Source organism: Desmodus rotundus, chromosome 6 (assembly GCF_022682495.2).
Source record: "Desmodus rotundus isolate HL8 chromosome 6, HLdesRot8A.1, whole genome shotgun sequence".
Lineage (NCBI taxonomy): Eukaryota > Metazoa > Chordata > Mammalia > Chiroptera > Phyllostomidae > Desmodus > Desmodus rotundus.
In genome coordinates, this window is record NC_071392.1 from 39792482 (window position 1) to 39818830 (window position 26349).

Here is a 26349-nt window from a genome sequence, read left to right on the forward strand (position 1 = left end):
TTTTAATCCATAATAATATGTGGAGTTGTAAAACACCTTTGATCATATTGAAAATAAAATCGTAAATTAGCTTTTAAAATGGCTTCTGTTATGATGTCCACTTAGCTCTGTTCTGTGGGCATCTGTTACGGTGGTTGATCTGTCTTCCCTGTCACCTACATGTGAGCTCTTCCTTAGGGCGTGCCACATTTTCCAAATATTTCTAGAGGTAATACATTTATAGCAAGATTCTTAAGTGGGAAAATGGCTGGCTGGCCAACTAAATTTGGGAAATACTGCATTTGATAGCTCTCTCTCTGGAGATTCATAATACACATTACCTTCAACAGCTCAGAAAAATTCTGCTAGAAATAAACAAACTTTAAGGTGTTTTACCCAATGGTTCTCATATTTATTTGACCAGGTAATATTTACATCCCACAAATACATGTTTTATTTAATTCCCATAATCAGTTTATCCAAAAACTTCTACATTAGCCAGCGGGCACCAACATTTGATAAAATGCATAATTCATGGTGCTTTCTACGTGAATCACTGCACTGCAGGAGTGCGCCATGTGGCTTGTAAAACCCTTATTTTACTTTGTTAGACTCAGACTTACTCAGTGAATAAATGTTGTTAACAATTGCTTACCTGGTGACTCTAAAATAATAAAATGGTCTTGTTCACTTTTAGTCATAAAAACAGTCCCCCCCACTCCCCAAAAAGAAAGTTTCAATTCAGAAATTAAATTACCTGCTCCCATGTTATAGTCAAAAATCTCAGGGTGGGGTGGAGGGATGGGGAAAAAAGGCATACAACTGTAATTGAATAACAATAAAATTTTTTTAAAAAATCTCAAATTTGAGTTAGCGTTGCTTCTTCTTCCCTAGCCTGGATTAGAGGTCGTGGAAACCCACCGTGGAGCAGGGGCGAAGCGGGTGGGGCGTTTACAAACTGCTAAGTGAGTTTTACCCTGCCAAGTGGAAGCAAGGAGGGGGAGGGAAGAAAGCGGATGGTAAGTGGGCAGGGTCGCTGAGATGGGGTCTTGTAGATAATTATGCTGACTCTTCCTCTTGGGTTATTTAGAAATTTGTTGTTGGGCTCTTCTCTTCGGTAGTTCCTTTGACCCAGCAGACCCACATTTCTGTACTATGTGAAAACTCACTGCCAGTTGCTTCCGTGGCCCCGTGTGGCATTTTGTATTTGCCTCCCAGAATCACCTGTGTATTGTCCAATAGTGCCATCCTTCACACTTCATCCCAGCCTTGACAGATGCTACCAGTTCAGCCAAAATTAGGGCATAAAATGTTGCATGGTTCTTAATGTTTTACTGTATGTCTCTTGTACTATATTTAATTACATAGCTTATCTCATAATGTTGCATATTTGGCCAAATATATAAGGAATAGTTAATAGAAAGTCTGTTACTCTCAGGAGCCTCATGAAGGATGTTCAGTGAGTCACGTGTACTTAGTATAAGTTTTTAAAAATCTGTGGTTAATCTTGGCATTGCACCTATCTTTCCCATCTAACAAGGATAATGCCCATATGTGTCGCCCATATCCTGGCACTGTTTACGGTGCATATAACTCACTAAGGGCTACACAGATTTCCCCATAACTTACAGGAGCTGATGTTTATTTCTCAGTGCTTTTTCTTAAAGGGGAAATCAAATATTATAAATTATATTTTTGTACTTCATGAGGAGTTATATTGTAAATAAAATATTCTTTGAATTATTTTAGACTATTATTAAATAAGAAATTCATGGAATTGTTAAAGGTCCAGTTATCACTATATTTCTTATTATGCAGCGGGGAATGCAAATTAAAACACACTGTTTCTTTGTTTCTAAAAAGAAATTAAAATGGGAACATTGAGGGAAGACATGAAGAAGAATGAGCACAATTCAATGCTTCTATAAATTGATAGCTGGAAATCAGAAGTGTACTTGGCTGGCTTTTTATGATGGATATAACAAGTGACAGGCCATTCAGAGGTTGAAGAAGAGAGATAATGAAATCTCAAATTATAATAGCTTCCAAAACAGACTGACAGTGCTGTTCACAGCAAATTAAAAAGGGATTGACAATTGGAGAGAAAATGTAGGTATGGAATTTGAGATGAGAATATTTTAATCATCTGGCATTTGCTTCATGGATAAAATCTGCAGATTTTTCCCTGGAGATAAAGTGGCATTTAACAAGTATTTCTACAATCCTGTTAAAAAGAGAATCCAAGACTGTAAATTGATTAAAGATTTCAAAGCTACTGGTGTGTTGTCTCAGGAAACAAAGATCAGGTTTTAAAAGTATGGGTCTATGAGCTATGCTAGTATTGAGGTGACATCTTGTCTATACTTACTGTGATTAGGGAAAATCGAGTCATTTACAGTTTAACTTAATGAATAACGCATGATGCTTTTAAAAATACTGCTTGAGGTATGTCACATTGTAAAGGCAATACCGAAGGCCTTGCTGATGGATTGTCTTGTGTAAAATTTTGTTTGTAATTGTTCCTTGCAAATGATAGTATGTAGAAGCTGTGAGGAAGTTCACAGTAGGCTCCCACGGACACTGGGGAACTTTATTATCTTACCCTGAGCCAGGCTGGAGCATGACTGAGGGCCTGCCCCATTATTACCCTTTCAGGTCTCCAAAGACCAGTTGTTTCTCTACTTTCTTGGTAATTGCCCCCCCTGGGAGGGAAATGCATAGTAATGATTATATCACTATAGAGCGATCGTCCCCAGGAGAGTTACACAAGTAGTTAGTGGAAGGCTTTAGTTTTGAAAGAAAATAACCTCGTGTGGGGTTGGCATCTTTTATTCTCAAAATGGCTTCTCTATTTAATCTTTATCTATCTGTAAATAATGGGGCTTCTTTGACTCATAGAAGATCATCCTCATTCCAGAATAATTTAATTCTTTGACACTCTTCTGTTATCAGTTTCATCCCAAAGGTGAAAAGAAAAGAAAAGAGAAAAAACAAGTAAATGACAAATGACAGGAAAAACTGCCCTTAATCATTTGTCGGTATATGTACACCACATTTCCCCATTTCTACTAGAAGGGCTAATGGAAAATATCAGTTACTTCCTCTATTTTATTTGTTGTTTATTATTTGAAGTTTTATGTCCTCAATTTTAAAATAACATCCCTTTTTATTAAATGTTTCCCCCTTAAATGTGAACAAGTGTTATGCAATAATTGTGCTTATATATTAGCCTTTTCTGATATTCTGTCCTTAAAACTTCCTTTTAGAATTACCTTCAATACCAGTTTTCTGGTCTAGAAAAAAATTAAATAATTGCCATGTTACAAAGAATAAATAAATAAAACAGACAGACTTTTCCATCACAAGTTTAAAGAAGTTACCGGTATATTTGAAAAATATAATAATTTCTGAAAGGGCCATAATATTCGTCCTCAATTTAAAATGTAATTTAAGATAAGAATTTCCAAAAATGTTGGCGAAAAAGAAGCTTTCATCAAGTGTCAAAATGATACAATTTCATGATGGGCATCTATAATTTTAAAAGACCGTGCAGATATTTTGTATGTAAATTTAAGAAATATCCATACCTGTAGAGGGTTGTTTGTTTGTTTGTTCTGATGCTAAAGGAGTGTTTATTCAAAAGCTACACAATTTTGGAATACCAGCTTTCCACATGCAGTAGTCACTTAAGCCTATCAATTAAGGCTAAAATCTTTAATTCTTGAGTTTATCATTTTCCCTTTTAGTTTTTAATTATCTTATTTTTGTAGGATTAGTTTACAAACTAAAACAACAGAAGATACAAAAGCTAAAAAATTTTGGAAGAATGGCAGGCTCCTGCCTCAGAGCCTGCCCCTCCAGTACACCCAAGGGATAACCCTGCCACACTCTGCCAGGCCAGCCCCATCCTAGGCTGTGCCCTGAGCTCCTTGCCATCCAAACTACTGTCCTTTGGGAAATGCAGGCAGCTGCAGCACGATCATCCAGGCATCCTCCAAGAAGAGAGTCCTGTGTGTCAATGCAAGAAATATCCATAACTGTAGAGAATTTTTATGGGTTTGAGCCCAATTGACAACTTTGCTGGGAAGCAAGATCTCAAATGCTCTGGAAAAGGACAGTTTTGCAGTTTATTTTATACATGTATTGTAAGGAGGGGAGGAAAGGAATGTTGCATGGTGGTGAGAGAAAGTAAATCAGGGGTTGGATTAGAGGATAGTTAACAAGATTATGTGGTCTCTTGAGCTCTTGAGGTTTCCCAGGAGTCTGATAAAAAGGCATTTCAAAGGTGTGTTAACCTAGATGCACAGAAAAAATGGACTGGGCTTTACTTCAGGCAAAGATAAATCTTTTACTAAAGAAGTTACATGTTAGGAAGGTTACTACCCACCATGACCTGCCCAGTTAGGAATTTATGATCGGATCACCCTGTGAGGTTACCTTTGGTTAGATTTTTTAGAGCATCGCCCTTTTTTTGTTCACATGTGAAGAATCATTATTACACAGAGTGCTATTTCTTTTAGTTTCGTTGAAGTCTGTGATCATATTTCTTTATTTGTATTTCCTTTCTTTTCTTTTACTGCTTTTAAAAAAATAAAGTCCTACTGTTAAAATCTTCTCATAGGACTCTAGATTTATTCAATGTATTGTTTAGTATTTAGACAATATACATTTAGATGAACAACACTTTACCAAAAATATTATAACAAAGTTGCTATTTGTAAGAGTTTTTAATATGTATTATCCCTCAAAGGATTCTTTTGAGAATTAACAGAAAATGTGTATAAAATAACTAGACTACTCTTAGATGAACATTATACCAAAATCTGTATTTGGTAAATGAATCCTACTGATAGATTTTAGGAAAACTTTGGTATAAATTATTTTTTCCTAGTCTAATGAGAATATTGTTATCTAATAGATAATCATAACATGGAATTGAGTACATATTCACATTTTTTCACTCATTTATTGAATTCAAAACAATGTGTTTAAAAAATTTAAAAACCGATTTGATGAATTACAGAGTCAAATTTACTCTAATGCATATTAATTAAGTTAGATTTATTTGATACTGATTAATTCCTTTTCAAAGCTCATTGGCCAGGTTATTATTGTACCATAAGTAGCTTGTAGACATGAACTTCATTCACTAACTTTAACATAGATTTTAACAAATTCTGTTCATTAAAATGTTAATGAATAGAGTTTGAAGCTGCAAATATGAATATGAGAGCATATGTACTTTGAAGGCCATCTTGTTTATTGATATGCAGTCTGTGGGTAAAATATCGTATGGAGTTCAGAAGGTTTTAATCTTTGAAGTTCAACTAAGTTTACTAAACATACAATAAAAATCATTCTTTTGCTACCATAAAGCCAGTTTCTATGGATGAATATACTTAACTATATATATCAGTGCATTTAAGTATATTTTAACTATAGGGCATTAAATATATTGTTTCTATCTCAAAAACTATGTGCTGAGATTGAAAGTGATACCAATTTTTATGTATTCTAAGAAAGTCAGTATGCATATGTGTAATTGTATATATGTGTGTGTGTGTGTGTGTGTGTGTGTGTGTGTATATATATATATATATATATATATATATATATATGGAGAGAGACAGAGAAAAAAAGAGACCTAATCTACAAAGATCTAATTATATAGCTGGTATTAATATACATTGAGAATATGAGAAAATCTGAATATAAAAGGAAAATAAGGCTGTTGAGTAGCTGGAACTCACAGGTATTTAGTATATTAATTATTGTGTAGCAAACTATATATAGTATAAACTATATATTTAGTAAACATTAGAAATTATGTCACATAGTAGCATAATAACAATCTTTTAATATTCTTCTCTCTGCCTTTCAAGAGTTTCAATATTTGGCCAATCTTTTCTTCTGTCTTGATCAAAACAGGCCTCTTCTCCCCTCAGAACTGTTTTTTCCAGGGAACCATGTCTGCTGATCATTCCAAAGACATTCCTGACTTTCTGCCTTTGTGTTTTCCTCCTCTGTGTTCTTCCACATAAATCACTATTAAAAGAGAAGCCATGATTGTCTAGCTTATAGCTTATGTGTTCTTTTTGTTATTTTTTTATTGTTCAGTTACAGTTGTCCCACCCTTTCTCCGTTGCTCACCCCTACCCTGTCCACCCCCACTCCCACAGTCAATCCCCTCCCCCATTGTCCATGCCAGTGAGTCCTCTATTAGTGTTACTTTTCATGCCCCTTCCCCTTCTTTCTCCTGTTACCCCCCTCATTCCCTTCTGGTCACTGTCATTTTGCTCTTTATTTCCAAGTCTCTGGCTCTATTTTGCTCATTTGTTTTGTTGATTAGGCTCTACTTATAGGTGGCATCATATGTTATTTGTCTTTTGCCACTTGGCAGAGGGTATGAGTTGCTTCTTTCTTTGTGCTGTGTAGTATTCCATTTCATAAATACATCTTCAATCTGCGTATTGTAGTTGGACGAGGCTTGGTAGAGACTGCATTAGTCAACTGTATCTGAACTCTCCTTTAGACACAGGTAGATTACACACATTTTCATACGCAGCAGGGTAGTGACACTTGACTAATGCTGTCCAGTGGGTTAGGGTGGGAGTGAAATGTGTGACTTTCAAACTGGTGGATTTCACTGCCAGCATTAGACCCTCTGGAATTCTCTTTCCACCCATGACCAGATGGGTGGAACCAGAAGGGTGGAACCTTTATCAGTCTGGGTTGCTGGGTTGAATGAAGACCTACTACAGAGCCTACTCCCTTGTTCACACACAGATACACCAACTATAAGCAGTGTGTTTGTAGGATGTGAGTAAAACAAGCAAGCAAACTGCTGTAATGTTTAACCTACTGAAATCGTGTACATATTTATATGCATACATATAATATGCTTATAAATGCACATGCACACACATATAAATGTATTCTGATAATTTTAGCTAATTTTCCTAAAATGTTTAAAAATCAAAATTTTAATCTAAAAGTTTTATCTCCAAAATAAATCTTAAGACAATTTTACCCAGTCTTAAAGTCCTTATCAATCAGATTTCTCTTATCTGGAACTACAAAATAAATGTCATTTTCATTCTCTTATCCACAATCTTTCATTCTTTTTCTCTTTCTTTTTAGTTCAGATTTTAAAAAGATTGACAGCTTAGGGAAAACAAAAAATCACAGCTTATTCTCCCAGGAGACTGATGATAAATTGATTTCAGACTCTGACAGTTTTAAACCTGTATTTTTGCTCATTTCCAAGTCACCAGTCAAATCAAAGTATTAAAAATGTATATAAATCTTCTATATTGAAATTATATTACTTCCAATTTTATTAGCTTGTTTAAACTCAAAAACTGATCCATTGTTTACAGTATGTGGTATTAAGTACTCTTCCCACTGATATACAATGTATAATTAAACTCACATGTATTCTGTAATCACTAGACTAGGGACCATATTCAAATAAAGAGATTTACATATAACCTGGGTTAGTAAGCTATAAAATGTGTATATATTGCTATTTCTGATATATATTTTTTAATTGTCAGTAAAATACAACATTTTTGCATTACAAGGGACCACATGTCATATTATAATGCCATTACTATAACTATAGCATTGGTAAACTCAGCTTTATTTAAATGTTTTTCATTATTTCTTATAATACAATTTTAATGGAAGTTGAAAATATTTTATCAGTAGACCAAATAAGAGTATTATATTCCTTGATGATTTGAATTTAAAAATAAATTGTTATTTAAAAGTTTTATTTTGAAACATATTTTTATCTGTCTTATGAGTTCTGTCTCTCATTTGACATTTTACTGGTGTTGATTTGTTGAATTTCTGGATAAATAATGTAGATGTCGGTGTGACCCATCTTCCCCTCTCTGTCTCCCTAAGAGTTAGCCTTGCAGAGTTCAGACTTTTTATAACAGTAAAGGTGTAGATTTTGGTACAGTGGAAGTTGAGAACTCTGTTCTGACCAAGACAGTCTTAATTTCAAACTCCAAATTCCTTTGGTAATATACAGTGCTACTTGTCCATAGTTGTTTTCTTCTTTAGAGTTTCAATTGTTAGTATATAGTTACTACAAATTTAATCTGTTTATATGATCATATACATATAATCTCATATGTATATAAGAATCTCTCAGATTAGGTTACAAAGAATATTACACTTATAGTGTCTGCATTTACATTTGTCTCTCATTTAAATAGTGAGTTCTGGATCAGTGAAAAATATTCCCAAATATTTGAATTCTGTTTTTATTTCAAAAGTCAAGTCTATGGTTCTACTTAGAAAATGACATTAAAGCAATTACTAGAAAAAGTCAAATGGTTAAAGATATCAGTTTTGACCCGAAATAAAAACTAGTTTGAAAAAAGATTTTTGTTTGATATATTCTGAAAAATGAAAAAAACTTAGAATACTATTTTATATCTCTTCCTTAATCCTTATTTTACTTTGCATAAATGCACATGTGTATGTCATTTGAGTGTAGAATTATGTCTACAACTCACAGTAAGCTGTGTTGATTGAAATTTTGGATAAAAATATTTAACCTAGGAAAAAAATATACTTCCATAATCTATATTTGGATGTTGATAGAATAAATTTCAACTTACAATCAATGTCCATGAGTTTCAGGGAAATTTTAGTGAACACATCTTTATGCTGAAAAGAACTAAAAAATATCTGTGAAAGATATATTAACTTTAATAAAAGAAATTCTTTTATATCTTTTATTGAAGACAATGCCATTAGATTTTTGTACTTTATTTAAAAATAGTAACTCTTTTATAAATGATTAGCAAGATGGACTCCAAGTGGTATTAAAAACATAACTGGGTGTATCCTTGGAAGTGAGGATAGAAATTTATGTTCAAGAGAATCCTTTTTGAGGATATAAAGAAACAGTAAATTCAATTTTAATCTCATCATATCTGTTTTCCAAAGTCATAAAGAAATATGTTTTTGTCTAACAAGAAAGGAACCATGTGAAGTTTTGGCAGTTTCTAGAACAGGGTCCCAAATTCCCAGGGACCCATTAGGAACTGCTCCCTTGTGCCAGAAAGGTTGGGGACCACTGGCCTAGAAGGCCTGTTATAATTAATGTTTTGAAAATGAATGAATGAAATGTTATCCATGATGCATAAGTATACTGTGGTTTAAATAGAGGATGGAATAGGATACAATGCCCATGGTGATGCATACACACTCCTCCCCGCCTTCTTGTCTAAGAAGGTATTGCTAGCTTGTTTAAGAATATGTAGCTGGAAAATTTGCCTCCAAAAATGTTAGCCATAAAATGCACATTCTTTTGGTTTTAAACAAAAAAATTTGGAGATGTCACATTTACAAATATCAGATGAAAGGGCAAGAAAATGGACAATTGGCACTGTAGTAGGATTTATGTATAATAGAATTTCAGTTGAATCAAGGAAATGAAAAGACTTTGCTTCAGATTCATTTGGAGACCAGAGAAACTGACAAGTAATGTAAAAAGACCCTGGTCTTCATCAGTTTGGTTCAGAATACAAAATATAAGAAAGTGAAGACTTCTTTTAAAAACATGAGTAAGATTAATAGAAAAGAAAATACATTTGGGGAAGAACAGTCATGTTTATTTCAATAAAACTTGTTTATATCAGAGAATGGTGACTGTTTAAAATTAAATTGCATGTGTTATTTCTTATGTGCCTAATTTTCTGTTTTATGAGATAGAAGATTTAAAAAGTCTTGATCTCTGTGTTACCTTCTGATATTAAATTTTACTGAAAGGTTGATTGAAATTTCCTTTTTAGGAAGAGAAATCTCATATGTTTCTAAGTAATTAAATCTTGTCACTCTTGCTTTCTGATGAAAGAGGCTGGATGGCATTCATGCGTTCAGAGCTTCTGATGCAGGTTTAAATCATCTCCAAAAGTCAAAGGTGTGAGTGAGTTGCAGACGAGCCTTACAATAATGCTAAGGAGAGAGTGTTTGGCAATTTGAAGTGTCTTTACAATGCATATGAGTCCTGTGTTAGAACTTTATGGTCTTATAAGACCATGTAATCATCGAGCCTCAGTCTCTTGAGGCTAAGTACAAAGGCACAATAGGTTACCTCATCATTCTAAGGGAGGCAGAAGGGAAATTGCTTATTCTCCAAGTGCGCAGCAAGTATTAATGGGCTCTACGTACAAGAGATGCAGGCATTGTGTTCCTGTGTACTTGACTGAAGTCAATAACTATTTTAAAAATATAAAATTCAAAAGAATTCATTAGAAGATAATGGACTTTTATTGGTTTGTATACCTTTTCATATTTTCTCTTCTTGATGGACTGTGAGTCATACACAGATACATGGAATTTGTATTGAGTACTCTTATTTTAATGCAGATGTGAAAGTCATATTTGAAAGGCACATTTTGCTATTGCAGTTAAATGAGAACAATAGACATTAAAATATACTACACACCAATAAGTTTCTATGGAAAAAATGTTTATGAGAGTTAGGTCCCCATTTGTTCCTTTCGGCAATCTCTCTCTGATAAAGAAAGCTGTTAATACTTAGAGATCCCTAGAGGTTATGGTGCAAATAATTGCTGACATCATGCAAACCAAATAGTTCCAACTGTCAAGGAAACAGTGACCCCCAAATCTGACTCTCCTATACAGGCTTCATGGCTCAGCTTCCTTTCTTATATTGCCTTTCAAGTAATCCTGGTTAATAGAGAGCTCACAGGGGTACCTCACTTCATGTTCAAAATTGAATTAATCATCGTTTTCCCCTAATATACCCCTCCTCTAATGTTTATATGCATTAGGGAAATTCTCTGTTTGTGAAAAAGTAGAGATTTAAGCATATTAATCTCATGTTGTTGTCTTAGAAATGGTATTCAATTGTATTCATACCTTTAGGTAACGTGTCTCTGGAAATAACAGTCTGTGATTCAATTTTGATTTATTTTGTTTTGTTTCACTAGGAAGCAGTGAATGGTATTTAAACCAAGTGATTGCTCTTCTTGATTATAGCCAACTACCATGTACTGTGCTTCAATGCATCTGATCTTTGCATCTTTAAATCACCAGGCAATTCTTTCTTCTAAAACTAGTTGAACAAACCCTTAAGTAGCAAGCGGTATGTGCCTTATTGACAGTGTCACCCCCGTCCCCAGGAGCCTTGTCATCCTTCTTCTTCAACCGTGTCTCATTAATCAGCTCCGATACTATTTGATCCTTCTTTTTGAATTCAGCAATCCAAATTTATATGGAGACACTAAATTCCCTATGCGGTTAGAGAGTCTCAGAGCAAAGAAAAGAGGTTTCCCATGTCCGATTTGGTCTGTGATTCTCACCCGGAGTTTTCTCTCAGCTTTAACAGAACTGTGTGTATAATTCTGTATGTGTTGTGTCTAGTATGTATGTTAGACCTCAGATGATTTAATTTCTTCTGCCAGAATTTTCGTGTGCCTGTGCTGCCGTGGCAGTATTCACCGATGTGGTTCCATTTCAGGGAGCCCTGGGAATGTCTCATTGTGTAAATGATCTTCTCTCTAAACTTATACAGGACATTAAGGGCTATCGTTACAGGGAATTCTTTTTTAAGTTTGCATTCTCTTATAACAATGTAAATTATTTTGGAAAGGTGACCACACTGTTTTCTTCACGACATTTTTAGCAAGGAGATTCAGCAATGCTGTTGGACAGGAACTTAGGGCTGAGGTAAGAATGCAGGTTCCTTGAGGAGAGAAGAGACTGCAAGGTTTTAATCATTCATCCTGATATCTTAGCAGCTCAATCAGAACTCCTCCATCCCGCTATTTTTTAAAGACCTTTTAAATGCTGAGTGTTGAGAGGGAAATAAGGTAACAATGGTCATGGTAAGGACAGGGAACATTTATTGTGCAGTTACTAAGTGACAAAGTGTCATCTATTCCAGTACATAAAAATAGATATTTAACAATTTTTTTAACAATTTGATTACAAATAGTCAAATGTATGATGAAAACGACTTTGTATCAATGGAAGAAATTGTACTGTCCTCTTCAGGTAATTACTTTAAAACTCCTCGTTTATATTTATGAATTATGCAGTGTTGCCAAATTTAAAATTATATTTAACTATGGTTTTAATGAAGATTATCTCATAATATGAAAGCTTTTAAATAAATTTGGGGGCGAACAGAAGGGATGTGGCTTTATTACAAAATAAATACAGACATATGTTAATTGTTAAAGTAACTGAGGAGACTAAAAGAATATGCAGAAATGTAAACAAGAAGCCAATGTCGATGCGAGTCATCTGACGGAGACGGAGACGTGCATGAGACAACATTTTAACCCAGCTCAGGAAAGGACTACAATAAAACCATGTCTGCCGATTCCCTTTTATTCTAAATTTATTTGACATTAACACTAACTATGGGGGCTGTGTAGGATCCTTAGTGTATTTATGTTCTGTTTTAGATGACAGAACCACATAAGCACAGGAGGTTACATGATTAGTTTTAAGTAACCTTTTGTGCCAATGATAGCGACTCTTCACTAACAAAGTCACTGATTGTGAATGTGTGTGTGTGTTTGATATTGTTAGGAACAGAAAAACTTAGAATGCTTGAAACTTTGTTTTTATCTTGCCTTCTAGTCTTGTTATTTCTATGCAAAATCCCTACATCCTCCAAGAAAACTCCTACAATTATAATTTTATTGAAAGTGACATTTAAAATCCTTCAATTACCAAACACAACATTAGATCCTAGGGTCTTCTATTCCCCTTGCACTAGTCTTATTTTCTTTAATAATAAAATGGATTTCTTCTGAGCTCCTTCTATGTGCTACACTATTTGCAGAATTCATTAAAGCAGAACAGCTGTGTTCTGGGTATTAGCCAGGTGCTCAATTTATGGGAAACGAAAGACATAAGGAGCAAGACCAGAAATCTCAGTAATACGGAGGTTAGAGAATTGACAAGGACAGGGCCTTTTAACATTTGTACCAAATTAACTGTAGGAATAGGGCTTATCTCCTCATCAGGGTCTACATTTGCCTTGGAGCCTTCTGTTTTCCCATCCTCGGCGGGAGGTGGAGCCTGGTGCCTGTGAAGTGATTAGAGAGATTAGATTTGTTCTTCCCATCTCTCTGCATTTTATTAATCTCTCATTTATACTAGGGTTAGATGAGATTCCCTTAGCTAAATCCACTGAAAAGATTCATTCATTTTAATATTTATGCTCACTGTCTAGTCCTTAAAGTGGATTTGTTTTGTCTGTGCACTTAATTGGATCAGTGGGATCTTCTTATTAACATTTTTCTTTATAGAGTTTAGGGTTGATGAATAAAACCAGTGACATTTGGCTTAGCTCATCTGTCATATGCAGCTTTTAATGACTACCTTATATACTATGGGATAGAATGAGCATTTGCTATAGAGATGAAATGAGTTTAGTTTAGAATCACACATAAGTGTTAAATCATTAAAAATAACCACAACAACATCAAAGCAGAACTCTAATATTCTTTGAATGTACAGGAGGTGGGGAGGAAAGCATTTAATGGCCTAAAAGGTACCTTTGAATCCTTACTTTTTTCAGGTATGAGAACAGTGTGTTAGAGTTTCTGGGACTAAAGTAAAAACTTATTCAACCCAAAGGGTAGCAAAATGTAGCCTGAAATATTGAGATAATTTAATATTATGAAATGATGTTTAAAAATGTTACCAACTTTCACATTGAAGAAGTTTTGTTGTGGCTTTTCATTGACAATGTTTATCGGGAATATTGCTTTTTACGAAGTGGATTCATTGTCTTGTGTTTATAGTTGTGCTTGAGCCAGGTTTCTGAACCTGGGTTCTATTGATGTTTTGGCAGTTCTTTCTTGTGGGGATGTTCTGGGCAATGTGGGATGTTTAGGGCGTGCCTAGCCTCCACCGGCCAGATGCCAATACCTCCCTGCCAGTCGTGACAATCAAAAATGTCTCTAGACCTTGCTAGATGTCCCGTAGAGAGGAATGAGGCTCTCAATTGAAAAACACTGTGTTATAAGGCATTGTTTTTTTAAAATTATATTTTATTGATTGTGCTATTACAGTTGTCCCAATCTTTCCGCCTTTACCCCCCTCCACTCAACAACCCCCAGTATCTCAGGCAATCCCCACACCTCTTTCTCTTCTCTTTTCTCTTCTCCTTTTGGCACGCCTGTGATGCAAATGTTGGAAAGCATGAAGTTGTCCCAGAGGCTGCTTATACATCCCCATTTTTCTTGGATTCATTTTTCTTCTTGGTGACTGACTAGTTGTTTTTTGCTTCCTTATGTTCCAAATCATTGATTTGATTCTTGGCTTCACCCACTCTTCTGTTGTTTCCCTGTAAATTGTTCTTTATTTCAATTAGTTTGTCCTTTGTTTCTGACTGGATATTTTTTATGCTGCTGAGGTCTTCACTAAGTGCCTTCCTTGATCATCCTTATAACCAGTGTTTTTGAACTCTGCATCTGATAGATTACTTATTTCCATTTTTTTTGGCCTTTTCTGCAGTATTGATCTGTTCTTTCATTTGGGCCATGTTTTTTTGTCTCTTCATTTTGTCAGCCTCCCTGCGTTTGTTTCTCTATTAGATAGAGCTGCTGTGACTCCCTGTCTTGGTATCATGGCCTAATGTAGTAGGTGTCCTATAGGGTCCAGTGGCACAGCCTCCCCTATCACTTAAGCTAGATAATCAAGATATGCCCTTCTTGTGGCCTGAGTATACCTTCCTATTGTAGTTGAGCCTTGATTGCTGTTGACAAGTCAGTGGGAAGGATTTACTCATGCCAGTCAGCTGCAAGGATTGGTTGTGACCACTGACCTCCAACCTCTGCTTTCTGTGGAGGATCAGCTGTGCAGGGGCAGGGTGGTGATGCTCTAATGTGGTCTGTAGCTGCCCACTGGGTGTGCAGGCTGTGTGGTTTCCTGGTTGGTGCCCCTACCTGCTTTTCCCAGGGCCACCATGCCTGAGCTATAAAGCAATCTGTAGATGGCTGCTACTTGTGCTGGGCTTGGAGATTCCCAGGTAATAACAAGCTGTGAATCTAGGCTTGTTGCTGCTAGTCCTTGGGCTGTGACCACTTAGCAAGAGGTACAGGGGCAGGGGACTCAGTGAGGCCAGCTGTTGCTTGTTTCAGAGGATTTAGGGAATTGTGAAGCCTGAGCCAAGACCAGTCTTTCAAATGGAAAAGCAGTTCAGTGGGACGGAGTCTCTGGAGATCCCCAGTGTGGGACAGTGTGCCAGTTTGATGGAGTCTCAGATATGGCACCAGTCTGATGGCTGTGTGACTCTGTCAGGGGAGGGTTCAGAAAAGGTGGCCTTTGCCCGCCTTTCTGGCCCCCAGTTATCTCCTTGATGCCAGACACTTCAGTTCCTCCCTCTGTGCTTCTGGTGCCTTTCAAGCTGCTACTCTGGTGCTGGAGCTCAGAGGGAGTACATCTGAGTTAGTCCACATGAGGGTTCTTTAAGAGGAACTGCATGGGACTCCTGCAGTTTTTCCACTGACTCAATCCCTACTGGATTTTGCAGCCAAAAGTTGTGGGGAGTTATCTTTCTGGCACTGGAAACCTGGGCTGGAAGGGGGCTGGTATGAGGCTGGGACTCCTGGCTACTGAGATAGCCCTCCCCAAAATGCATGGGGATGTGGGACCCGCCCATTCCTCGTCTGTGTCATTTCTATCAGCTTGGATGGATGTGGTTTCTTTAATTCTGTAGTTGTCAGCCTTCCGCTCAACTCGATTTCTGACAGTTCTCAGTGGTGGTGGTTTTATCTTGTAGTTGTAATTTTGCTGTGGTTGTGTGGGAAGGCAAGCTGTGCCCTCTCTCTCTCTCTCTCTCTTTTTACATAAAATGTTAAATAATCAGAGCTAAGTGTATAATGAAAGCATAGAAATAAATAGGTCACATACGGTGAGAATTTTGGAATCTACACATACTTGAATGCTGTCTCTACAGCTTAACTATGATTTTTGGCAAATTGTGTGCTCTTTCTAAGCTTTACATTTGTCATCTAAAAGAGGAAATAATATTAGTATCTCACTCAAAGAGTCGTTCTAAAGTCAAAGGAGATAGTGCAGAGGAAATAGTTAACTTACCTGCAACATGCAATAAATACTTAATAATAGTTATTTACCTTATTTGTTATTATTAGTGGCAATAGTTTAAATTATATATGTATATAATTTAGTATATATTTTCACAATGCTAGGCTCTGATAACAGAATGGTGTTATTAGTAAGTAGAAATACTAAACACTTTGATCAGTTCTCTTGTTTTAAGTATTTCATTGTATCAATATTGCCATTTAAAAATAATCTTTACCTTCGGTATCTACAGGTCTTATCAAAAACTTGTCAAAGCTATTTTTTGTTTTATAAAAAATATTTTCAATTGCCAGTTACTTATATTTTAAATAAACCATAAAATATCCTTCTCGTTTTTTGTACATATATTTTCTTCATTTCAAAGCTGTGGTTGACATAAAAAATGTTCAAGTTCTTGAAATAGTCACATTGTGCCTTCAATGCATGGCAAGGTCCTGAACCCCAAACAGGTCAACGAAGTGGATTCAAACGTAAAAGGGATCAACAGCGCAACACTCTGCGGGCTGAAATTTATAGAAGAAGATTGCATTCAGAACTTAGGCGCCATCTGTGTTCCCTGTCATTAACAAGATATAGACTTGTCGTGCATGTTAGAAGAATCAGCAGCAATGTAAACTGCTTCTTTTATTCTGTGACAAATTAGATTTTCCTTTCTTCTCTTGAGAAGCGAGATTGAACAATAGAATACTCTAAAAGAGAGATTGTTGACCACCAAGGGCATGTTTTTGAAAATTCAGTAGAAGAATAGAGATGTGTGCTTGAGGGCTGTGAATCAATTATCAGTGAAATCCTGTTGTAACACTCAGAATAGAGGCCCCAAAGTCAAGGTTTGCTTTCCCAGCATTCATTGCTTTTAATAGGCTTAGCCTTGGACTTCTATAAAGGATTTATTTTTGCAAAATCTAATTTTCTAACAAACTTAAAGATCTTCCTTTCTTTAACATTGACAGAAAATGAGGACTAATTTTGCTTTTAAAGTAGCCTAAGACAATTAGCTGAAATGCATTCGTTACTGGCAGTAGGTTCAAGGCTAGGTCACTGTTGAGCAGTTACTCTTCTACGGCGAAAAGAAAAAAAGTCACTCATGTACTTCTAATATCTGTTCACACAAGAAATTAGAAGTTTCTGTGAATGTAAAACATTACTATTTGGGGGGATGTAGGAGAAGGAAGGGTGTGTGTGAATACAGGAGTGGGCAAAAGTAGGTTTACAGTTAAGAATACATGCAACACAGGGTTTATGTTTTTTATTATTTATTAATTATTGTATTATTTTCAATACAAGCAACAGTAAACCTACTTTTGCCTACCCCTGTATAGTACACAATGAATTAAAAATGCAATGTATATAGAATTGATAAAATATATAAAATACAATTATTTTAAATACTGCTTAACAATTTATAGACAACCAGTCAAAACTATTATCCGTCTTCTTAAGCATACCTGTCCAAATAAAATGTAAAGTTTTATTTGTAGCCAAGAAATATTTTTTAAATATTTATATCAGAGTTATTGTATGAAACATTACTTGGCTACTAACTTATATCTATGTTTTGGCAATTAAATAAAATATTTTTAAATTTGATTTCTTGCTCTGGACTTTCAAATAAAGATTTTGACTTAGAGAAAAGTAATTTCATTTTTAAAGTGTTTATGATGTACAGTACATTGACAAAGGAATCATAATCTGTTGAACTTCATTGCATCAGAGTGCCACAATAATCTTTAGAGTTAATAATTTTTCAAGTAATCTGGTCTTCTTTTATTTTTTTAAATCATGATAGGATCACATTTTATAACTTTAATTTTAAGTACTGTACTGTAAGGAAAAATCAGAGACTCCAAAAATACTGATGCCAGACAAAGGCAGCAGCAGCATAACTATAAATAAACTGTAATATAAAGCAAAGGATCTCCCAATAATAACTTCTAACTTTCAGATGCTCCTGGCTTTTTACCTAGTGGTAGCCAGAATAGCTGATTAAAATCACCTCCCTAAATAAAATGTTCTTATGATTTTATTTTATTTTTTTATTGATTGATTTGAGAGAGAGAAGGAGAGGGAGAGATTGCATATATAAATATAATGAAAGTAGCAAGGAAAGAAAAGTAGATTCAGGAAATGACATAAATTTGTTTTCGCATGGCTAATATTCTGAATTAGCTTTACTATTTCAGTAATTTACTATTTCAGTAACTACTATTTCAAAATTTACTATTTATAGGTTACCCCATTATTTCAGTATTATTTGTTCTGAGTTATGCAAATAGCAAAGAAATGGAGAGATGTTGGGCACCCTTGTAATTCTGAATTAAGCTAGTTGTCATTTTATAAGGTTAAGAATACAAAAATCTGCTCATTTCAGAATACTAAAATAATACATGTTTATTAGTCAAATGTAATTCATAATGTGGATCAGAAAAACATAGCCAAGTAACCAAGAAGGATCTAAAATGAATTTATTCTTGTTTATTTTTTTTTTACTTTGACACTTTACTATTTTCTTTTATATTGATAGTTGCTTTCAATATAGCTTGAGAAAAAATTTTCCTAGTGCAGCAATATATTTTACTTTGTGGTTTTGGTGTTTTAAGAAATGCGAATGCTATGAATGAACAAATGACTCTTGCTTTAAAATTCTCTGGATATAGTCTGGAGATCCATAATCTCTTCATAGTATAAATACTCTGAAATTGGGAAACGCCATGTTCAGTTTTGAAAGACAGCTTCAACCAAATTCTTTCAAGCGATTACACCCGTTTTGCAGTCCCATGGCCATTTCTGAATTATCATTTCTTGCTCCCGACATTCAAATAAAGATTGTGACTAGTAGAATCAAGATTGCACTCAAAAGCCTTCGTAAATATCCAGTGACAAATGGAAGTGTCTGTATCCTCACTCACTGCTACACACTATCACCAATTTGATAACCCTTAGATATGTATACAACACCATCTCTTTTGTTTTGAATAAAATTTAAAATCAATTCAAAGGCTTATCCTGCAAATATTTTATATACTTTGCTCATTTGTGGATGGTCAACTTTTGAGAGAAACCTTTGAAATCTACTTCAATAATGTCTTATCTGAAAAAGATAATTTTCAAATCTTTAAACTGCCAATTTTAAAACATATCCCCAATATAGTGAGAATATTTTGGAGCTTGGCTTTTTCTCCAAGTACATAAAAGTATTATTCACAGTGTATCGGAGCCTAATCTTTGGCAGTTGTTAAATTATCAAATAAAACTTAAGAAAAAAATAACAGCCTTGAAAACAAATGAAACAACATTAAAAATAATTAGATATCAGTGTTGTGAAATGTGAATGAAATAGTCAAGGAAATTGAAGGAGATAGACTAGATTGGAGATTAATGAAAACTATCTGGATCATAAATAAACATAGTTCAGTGGAATATTACTGTTAATTTATGAATGTTTAAAGAAAAGTACAATGTCCCCCTTTTTTCTGTTATGTTTTGTATACTACTATAAATATTCATGAATAGTGAGTATCAGTTCAGGATATCTGTGTGAATATAAATTTTCATATAACTGATCACTTAGTGTTCATTGAATCATGCTTTTGCTATTAATTCCCTGGTATCTCAGATGCACTATGAATCTGACCCAGCTCATGAATATTCACACACACACTGATATTTCTGGAAGTAATCACATCTATAAAGATGGAAATCTTGTTAGTTTTCAATAATGAGAAATGCATTAGGATGCTGGTCCTAGAGCACTTTTACAATACCCTGTTTTCATTTTTTTTGTAAATGATAAACTTTAATATGCTCTAATAGAGCATATCTTTCTTAATAGAAGTTATTTTTTTCTTTTACCTTGAAAAAAATCTTGTGCATGGTGTTTTAGCATGATTTGCTTCCTATATATTTGCTTTGGTCACCAAAAAGAATAGAAGTTTAACAGTATCTCCAGTCCTTATCTCAAGTTAATTTCCACTGTTCAGGCTTGGTTATAGATTCTCAAGGACAGAGAGGCCCAATGTGCTAATCTGCTGGGGGCATGGTGCATATTTTACAAAAAAAAAATAGATATGAGATTTCCTGCCATCTTTTTGTATAAAGAGAAAATAGTATTCTAAGCCAGTGAAATATGTAGTATTTCAGACATAGGATGCTGTGATTACAGAGGCCTGTATTTAAAAATTATATACTACTCCAGCCCTTGTTTTATCACACATTAATAATGCTTCTCTTTTATTGTAATGAATGGCATATGTTTGTAATACTTGTCCAAGTCAGCAGTTATAAGTAGGTATCAAAATCAATGACCTGATCCTTATTAGCAGCATATTCTAATTATTAAAGGAGGTAACTCGAAAAAAAGAAAACTGCTGTTCATAAACATAGTAATAAAGTATGAGCTACTTCATATTTCTAACACTGATATTGTCAAACCGCTCAATGGGTTTTTTGTCAAAATGTATACATTTTTACTGTTGTATAAACACAGTTATTAAACTGTGATCAATGACAGACATCTTTTTTTGTTAACTCAGGGAAAGAGCAGATTATGTTGGTATATCACAGAGAATCATCAGTAGTTGAGGGTGTCCTGTAGGTTTCTTCAGAACTGTCTGAAGGGAAGGGATGTCTCCCCCTCCTTTTCAACCCGGAGAGCTCGCTGTTGTCCCTTTTATGTATTACAGCCATTCTCAACAGGGAGCAGTTTCCCCTCCAGGGGTTATCTGCTGCTGCTGACTGGAGACAGACAGCTTCGCGGGTCACGATGAGGGGGGTGGTACTGGCATCTAGTGGGCAGAGGCCAGAGATGCTGCTAAGCGTTCTGCAAAGCAGAGGAAGCTCCCACAACAAAGAATTTCCCAGCCCAAAATGGTCAAAAAGCCCCTGCCCTATAAAAATCTCTTTGGAGAAATAATTCCATGTCTAAACATGTTGATAGCGACTGGATTAGAGTACTTCTATAGGTAAAGCAATAAAAATGTGTAAATTAACTTTGCAAATCATTGGAGACTGATTCAATTATTAATTATAAATTTATATTACATAATTTCCTTTTTTTTTCCCCCAGCAACAATTGTATTAAATGAACTCAACTGGACAAGTGCCTTAGATGAAGTTTTCAAAAAAAATCGAGACGAGGATCCTTCATTGTTGTGGCAGGTGTTTGGCAGTGCCACGGGCCTGGCCCGATACTATCCGGGTAAGTGCTTCGTGATTTCATAGGTACCAGATAAAATCGCAAGTGCCACACTTAATGTTTCTTGAGAACACTCTGTTACCTTCTCCTACACTAAAACAAAAAACAAAGAACAAAAAACAAAAACAATAGTTCTTAAAGGAAAACTTTAAAACTTTTAAAGTACCACTTTGAAAAGGAAAGACTATTTCTCCTTACAAGGAAGGCTCTATATGTACCAAAATTACTTCAAACCAAGACATTTAAGAAGCAGCTAGAGTGTTTGGCACCTGGAATCAGGCCAGGTGGCTGTGAGCGCGGGGGTAGGAATCTGTGGACCTGGAACAGGAGGTTATCCTGAATCCTAAAACAGCTCTGAGATAAAGACCCAACCGCTCGGCAAGGACCAAGTTGTGAGTCACATTGAGAACTAGATAGAATTTTTAGAAACTAATTGAAATATTTCTCTCCAGATTTTACGTCTGTGCTTCAATATAAAAAATATGTTGATCCTTTTCTTTAATCGATAAATGTGGATTTGTTAAAATGCGTACAATAGGAAATAGAATGAAATTTTAATGAAAATAGAGCTTCCTTATTTGTCAGGTTGAATTCATTTTAAGGGCATCTCAGCAGTGATATACATATATTCAATGAAGATGAATATATTTTATACATTGAAATGAATACACCCTTCTGTAATGTCCTTCGTATTTTCTTATAAAGAAGGGCAAGGAGAAATAAATGTATAGCAAAAATGAAAAAGTTAATCACTAGTGAACCCTGGGAAACAGTTGAAAGAATTTGTAGTGAGAAGTCTGTTTCTCTACTTTTAAGAACAAGCTCACAAATACAAATGCATTTCCTTTCCCAAAGCCATGTCCTGAGTTATGGGATGCATTACAGAATTAGACTTTAAACAGTATAGAGGAGAATTTTTCCCGAGACTTGAGTTTTACTAAACATGTTTAACAATAGAATTAGTCACAATAAAAAGATCACAACAGTGAAAATGGGGTGAAATAGAAATTACGTAATATCTAGCTTTGTATGAATAGAAATGAGTAAAATTATGTCGGCTTAATCAGGTAAGGACATTAATTAGCTAAAGACATATAACCTCATGGATGCAAATGCCAAATGGTAAGATCAGTGATGGTTATTTTTTTTTGCAAAAACCCAGTGAGCTAGGAAACATCTACTTTTATTTCAATGTTGAAAAAATCATGAGTTAATAAAATATTGATGTTAATATTTGATGAGGGGAAAATATTACATAGGTCATTATACTAGTGGAATTTTCTACTTACAGAAATGTTACTTAGTGTAATGGACCCCTTCTAAAATACTCTTCAGTTATGTTATGAATATGTTAAATATCATATATCAGGGTATTGAAAATTTTAGAACTGTATATAACATAATAAAAGGGAAAAAATCAACACTTCATACTTAATATAATAAACTTAATATAATAAACCTTAAAGTTATAGCAGGTCTCATTAAACATTTATAAGTATAATTTTTAAGCATAGGAATTAGACACCTGATAACCTATCTAATAGATGAAAATGTAAATATACCTATATCAGTAACTTACAGCCTTATATAGCTTTTAAGTCTTTTATAATATATTGCCTCATTGCAAAATTCCATACAGGAGCAGCTGAGCGAAAGGAGGAAGGGGTCAGAGAACATTACCGATGAGACAGCATGAGCTGAGTCCCAGGTGGAAATTGATGATGCCGAGAAAGAGACAAATCAGGATTGCAGGAGAGAAACAGGAAGGGGAGTAAAGGGGAGATTGCAAAAGAAGGGAGAGAACATTGGGGTCAAGGGATGAAGTGAAGACAGGTTGTGGAGTTGTAGTACTTATCAAAGATACCTCTCTTAACAAATAGCAGTTAACTTTCAAACTTACTATATAATCTTCTTCAATTTTTTCATTTGAAATGCTAATTGAGGGTGATGGTTTCAATTTTTTAAACCTTATTTACATATTTTCCAATTTGTTGCCATTTGTCCACTTTATTTTGGAGAAAATGTTTTAATGTTTAATTTATCTGAGTTTGTGATGTCCCCCCAGAACATGAGCTGTGGAAGCAGCCGTGTGTTCCCCTGAAACACCGGGTGTCTGGGCAGTGGTTCGGCAGGTGCTCTGATTCACGGAGTGGCTCCTCGGCTGAATTCGTTTACCTGTGAGAAGAGGTTATTCACAATGGCCTTCTTCACTGCCTTGAATACACTCCGTATAACTTCAGTTTTAGTGAAACCTGTTGTTATTTTTATTTTTATTATCTTTGACTTACAAAAAGCTGCACATAATGTATACAACTTATACAGCTGTCATACCGTCACCATAATCAGTGCCATAAACCTATCCATCATCTCCAAAGGTTTTCTCCCACCCCTTGGTTCATTATTATACTTTTTGTGATAAGTACACTAAACATTAGATTTACCCTCTTAGCAAATTTTTAAGTACAGTACAGTACAGTGCTGTTAACTACAGGCACTACGCTGCACGGGTCTCAGGACTTACTCCTCTTACAGGGAAACTGAGTACACTTTAACCCTGTTTCACACGTCCCCTCCTCTTCCTTTTCATCCCCCTTCTCCGCCTCAACCCCTTCCTTCTTTCTTTGTCAGTTGTTCAACACTTTTTGAAAAATAGCTCAAATATATTTTAAATATCTAATAGCAGATGACAAGGCAGTACAAAGAATTCATTTTTGGTTATTTATGAAGTGGGTATTTAACAGACCTCTAGCTGATCTGAAGAAAGTGGGATGGCAAAGGAGCCTTGCTGTGTCTGAGAGAAGTGTTTAGAGAAGTACTGCTTTCAGTGAGCAAGTGTCTTTTAAAAAGTGCCCGATTCTTTTTTTTTTTTACTTTGATGTTTATGAATGGATGCAAGGTTTAACTATAACTGTGGTTAATCAGATTTGATGATTACTATATAAACACACTTTAAATTACGATGATTACTTTTTTATGCTAATAATTATTAAAGTCTACAGTGTCAGTTAGGACTAGTGTTAGCCACCAATTAGAGAAAAATCCAAAACAATTGTTGATTTTAACACTGTGGAAATTGGTTCCTCACTCAAGTCAAAGAATAGCAGCTATGTAGATCAGGGCTGCTGATGGGGAAGCTTTACAAACGAGGGACCCACACTCCTGTTTTATTCGTCTGTCATTCTCTGAGTGTGTCGTCTTCCTCAGCGTCCATCAGTTTTCTTGTGCACTTTCTTAAGCAACAAAGAATTGTGTTCCCTTGCTTTGTAAGGGCATTTCCTGGAAGTCACCCAGAGCCTTTCTTCTCGTGTGACATTGGCCAGAGTTCAGTGGTTTCAGGGTCCCAGTCACCTTCAGGTTGACCATGTGCAGAGTGAAAACGCAGGAGCTGTACTAAGGAGAGAAGAGATACTGAGGGGAAACAAAACATCTCTGTTGTGGGTACTCAGTGCAAATCTGTGTTTTAAAACAAGTTCTTTCAGCTCTGTAGGAAATTTCAATCTATTCAGACAGCCAAATTTCTGCTTTTTGGTATTTAAATAGATTATAATACATATAATTAAATAATTAAATGCCGCACAGTGAATTAGACGTACTGTAGCAATAGATTTGCTGTAGGAGTTTTGAAAAAGATAAGGTAATTATAGGCTAGAATTGTGGGTAAGGTTTATTAATTTTGTATTAAGTTAAGTCAATAAAGAAGAAAAGGCAAAACTATTTTAGGGGGAAGAAAGGCACAAAGTAAAAAGAAAAGAAAACAGGGAAATGAACAAATACTGTTGGAGCCTAGTGAGCCTAGTGAATAGTTGGTTACAGAAAAAAGTACTGAAGCAAAAGTTTTGTGAATGGCATATTACATGGCCTGGAATGTCAGAACAGTTTGTCTGAAAAATACCACTCACATTTTGGGGCAGTGAAATACTGTTGTTAAACCAGTGTTTCCTCTGACTGGAAGAGTAAACACTTAGAAAATTTTGACGCAAAAGTACGCCGTTGTAATGGTCAGATGTGGAATTTTAAAAATCTGAACAAGGGACCAAGTAAGAAATAAAAAAGAAGAATCCTTGCATATAAAAAATGAGGATATTAGAAACTTCACAAACATGAATTGACAATTATATATTATGAAATGATTACAACCGTAGTGTTGGCTAACAACTCTATAACCTTACACAATTAGTTGTTTTCTTTTTTGTGGTGAGAATTATAATCCCATGCTATACATTAGATCCTCAGAATTTACTCATCTTCAGATATGAAGTTTGTAACCTTTGACCTCTCCCCATTTTCCCCACTCTCCAGCCCCAGGCAGCCGCCCTTCGACTCTCTGTATCTATGAATTAGGCTTTTATACATTCCTCGTATAGCTGAGATCGTTCAGTATTTGTCTTTCTCCCTCTGACTTATTTCACTTAGCCCTCGCATAAGTGGATCCTTCCAATATATTGTGTGCCTTAAACTTATACAACCTTACATCTGAATTATATCTCAATAAAAAGACAAAACAAATAAGATACAAAAGTAAATAAAAGAATTTAGTGACAGATGTAGGGGATAAATTAACTATAATTTTTAGCTTATACAATAAAAGACAGTATATTATTTTGAAGTTCTCATATTATCCAAATTGATGGAGGTCATTCTGTAGTCTTATTTTTGTTGCTTTTTTTCTTGTAACCTCATCTTTTACTGAATCTCTTATTTTCCACATGTAAGGATTGTAATAGTTGTTCACTTTTCAATCAGCTATGTATCCAGTCAACCTTAAATTGAGTAAATGATTTTTTTAAGACTTTATTTATTTTTTATTTTTAGAGAAAGGGGAAGGGAAGGAGAAAGAAAGGGAGAGGAACACCAATGTGTGGTTGCCTCTGGCATTCACCCTACTGGGGACCTGGCCCATAACCCAGGCATGTGCCCTGACTGGGAATCGAACCTGTCACCCTTTGGTTTGCAGGCTGGCACTCAATCCACTGAACCACACCCCCAGGGAAAATTGAGTAAATGGTTTATTGCTGGCAGGTGAAAGTAATAGGATGTTAATAAGAGTTAAATAGGATGCT

General features: G+C 35.1%; 1 protein-coding gene across 7 annotated transcripts in view; it reads left to right on the forward strand.

Moving 5' to 3' along the window:
* Positions 1-26349, forward strand: part of CACNA2D1 (calcium voltage-gated channel auxiliary subunit alpha2delta 1) — a 457573-nt gene that overhangs the window by 297668 nt on the left and 133556 nt on the right. For all 7 annotated transcript variants that reach the window (XM_053926392.2, XM_053926394.2, XM_053926393.2 and 4 more), the window contains exon 7: positions 21161-21292. In XM_053926392.2, coding sequence (XP_053782367.1) covers positions 21161-21292 — 132 coding nt within the window. The remainder of the gene's footprint in view (positions 1-21160; positions 21293-26349) is intronic.